The sequence below is a fragment of the Helobdella robusta genome, assembly GCF_000326865.2.
Source record: "Helobdella robusta unplaced genomic scaffold HELROscaffold_520, whole genome shotgun sequence".
NCBI classification, from domain to species: Eukaryota; Metazoa; Annelida; class Clitellata; order Rhynchobdellida; family Glossiphoniidae; genus Helobdella; species Helobdella robusta.
Window position 1 is genome coordinate 4265 of NW_008705270.1, and position 2799 is coordinate 7063.

At 40.4% G+C, this 2799-nt stretch overlaps 1 protein-coding gene across 1 annotated transcript in view; it reads right to left on the reverse strand.

Moving 5' to 3' along the window:
• HELRODRAFT_195134 (hypothetical protein) overlaps positions 1-2499 on the reverse strand; it is a 3265-nt gene extending 766 nt beyond the window's left edge. Inside the window, exons 1-8 of the mRNA XM_009028047.1 lie at positions 2436-2499; positions 2061-2144; positions 1698-1826; positions 1531-1575; positions 1327-1440; positions 1073-1168; positions 668-859; positions 123-509 (exon numbers count right to left, since the gene is read on the reverse strand). Of these exons, the coding sequence (XP_009026295.1) occupies positions 123-509; positions 668-859; positions 1073-1168; positions 1327-1440; positions 1531-1575; positions 1698-1826; positions 2061-2144; positions 2436-2495 (1107 nt within the window). The 5' untranslated portion in view covers positions 2496-2499. The remainder of the gene's footprint in view (positions 1-122; positions 510-667; positions 860-1072; positions 1169-1326; positions 1441-1530; positions 1576-1697; positions 1827-2060; positions 2145-2435) is intronic.
• Between the last annotated feature and the right edge of the window lie 300 nt (positions 2500-2799).

Here is a 2799-nt window from a genome sequence, read left to right on the forward strand (position 1 = left end):
AAGCCAGACAGTCAGTCAATCTGTCAAATAATTAATCAACACCAATCCATCAACCAATCAGTTAAATCAATCAATGAATCAATCAGTCAGTCTACCGGCCAACCAGCAGGCAATCAACCAACCTGGCTGATGAGCACGTCGTACTTGATTGGGTAATGACCAACAGGATTCTCCAACAACACAGTCGCCATTTTGTTACCATCGTACAGAAAGTTGATGAAACTACAGAACGGCGTGACGTCACTTCCTGGATCACGTGATGACGATGGTGATTGTTGCGATTTCGACGATGACGAGGGCGGTTGCTTCTTAGTTGTTGCCGCTGGTGACGAAGCTGCAGCTGCTGCAGAGGCAGTTTGTTTGTGGGGAGGATGCTGAGATTTCGTCGGAGATGTTGTCGTTGTTGTTAGATTACTTTGGTGAGGTGACATCACATGACCTTGACCTTCAACCTGGTGACCTTTGATGATGGCCAGCCTCAACTCGTCACCTTTAATGTTGGATAGTTTCTGGTGGTGGTGATGAAATCATCATTGTAAGTGAGCATTTTTTGACCTTATCATCATCATCAGCACTATCATCTTAACTACCATCATCATCATCATCATCATCATCATCAAGCGTCATCGTCATCCTCATCAAATATCAATATCATCAAAAAACCCACTTTCTCCTTTTCATCCTTGACATCCCAGTTATTGATGACAGCCGTCCGACCAACTGATAGGTAATCCTCCACTCTTCTGACTGGCTGCTTGACCGATGACGTAACCAGGTCAAGAAATTGGGTCATGACCTCGTCAAGGTGACCCGTAGCGTTGTACAGGATGGTTATGTCATCGCTTGGTTTTAAGGAGGCCTAATGATGATGATGATGAGGAGGAGGAGGAGGAAGGTCGGAAATGGATGGGAATGACGTGATGGTGACGATCCTCGTCTTCATCGCGAACATCATAATCACTTTAATCGTCATCATCATCATCATCATAACGACAAAGATAATCATCATCACCATCGTCATAGCAACAATGATAATCATCGCCATCCTCATCATCGTCGTCGTCGTCATCACCTTTTTCCTCAGTTTTTGTATTCTATTGATGGCCTCCCTAGCGAGTCCCTCATCCAACATGGAGCTATCGGGAGTTGTGTCCAAAAGAACCAGGATCTTGTATACGGTATGTATGTTTGTATGTGTGTGTGTGTGTGTCTATGTATGTATTATTATTATTACTATTATTAGGAAATTTATCAATTTATTACCGGGAAATTTATACAGGCAGTATGTAATGTATGCATGCATGTGTGTGTGTGTGTGTGTGTAACCTCCCCATCGGAGTCTGCCTCAAAATGATGTTGCGAGCCACCATCACGTCCGAAATCATACATAATCCTCAAGTCTTCCCCAGTTAATTTGTGTCCGTCTACTTCAATTTCACCTACGTTTGTTTGTTTGTGTGTGTACGTGTATGTCTATACGTGTGTATGTGTGTGAACGTGTGTGTACCGGGATGATAACCACCACTAACTAGTAGCCTGGAAAACTTCCAACTCTGTATCAGTCAGCTGTTTGATCTGAGATTAACATCATTGATACATCAGCATCATGTTCATTTTCATCATCATCATCATCCCATCATCAACGTCATCCCCATCATCAAACATCATCAAAGTCAGCCCCCTAGCAACAAACCGACCTTGGCCATGACCCCTTTGAAATCACCCTTGAGTCTGGCGCCTAGAATTTTGTGGTCTGGTTCGGCCCTTAATGTTACCTGGTACTTTTTCTTGTCATTAGTCACCGTTACTACCTTCACGTTCAATTCCTGTATGTGCATGCATGTATGTATGTAAGTGTGTATGTGTGTGTTATGTGCGCGTGTGTGTACGGTTTTGTATGGTTAAGTGTGTACGATTAATAATGTATGTTACTTGTATGTGTATGTTACCTACATACAAACAGATACCGACACATTCATTCACTGCATTTGTATGTTGCATACATCCCCAACACACAGACACACAAACACAGACACACAAACACACACACACAAGCACACCTCATTGATATACTTCTGCAAAGATATGATGGCATCAAGGACTGCTTGATCCTTGTGGATCACTACAACTTCCTTCAAGGGATACTTAGTGATGGGTAGTCGTGAGAAAAAATTATTGCAAAAAAATATTATAATATATGCACACACACACACACACACAAACACACTCACACACACATACATATATATATATATATATATATATATATATATATATATATATATATATATATATGTATATATATATATATATATATAAAGTAATAATATGCTAATCATGTTAATAGTAGATATATAACATCAATCATTTGCATATCAAGAAACAAGTAAAACCAACCAACCACAGAAGCTCAACCAACCGACAAACTGACTGACCTTAATGGGCATGACATTCCTCTCTCTGATGACCCTTCCAAGGTCGATGACTGCTTGCATCCTTAACACAGCTGCCTCTATGGACACATCAATCAACTGCGTCCTACAATTACAATAACTGCACCTCTAACAACTAAGATTACACTATCAATTCTGAACAAAAATGATATTAATATCATGATTTTACAATCAATCAGCTAACTGATCAGCCAATCAATCAATCAATCAATCAATCAATCAATCAATCAATCAATCAATCAATCAATCAATCAATCAATCAATCAACCAACTATCCGACCAAACAGCTAACCAACCGACCGATCTGCCAGCCAACGTATCAACCAACCTAGCAATGGCAGCATAA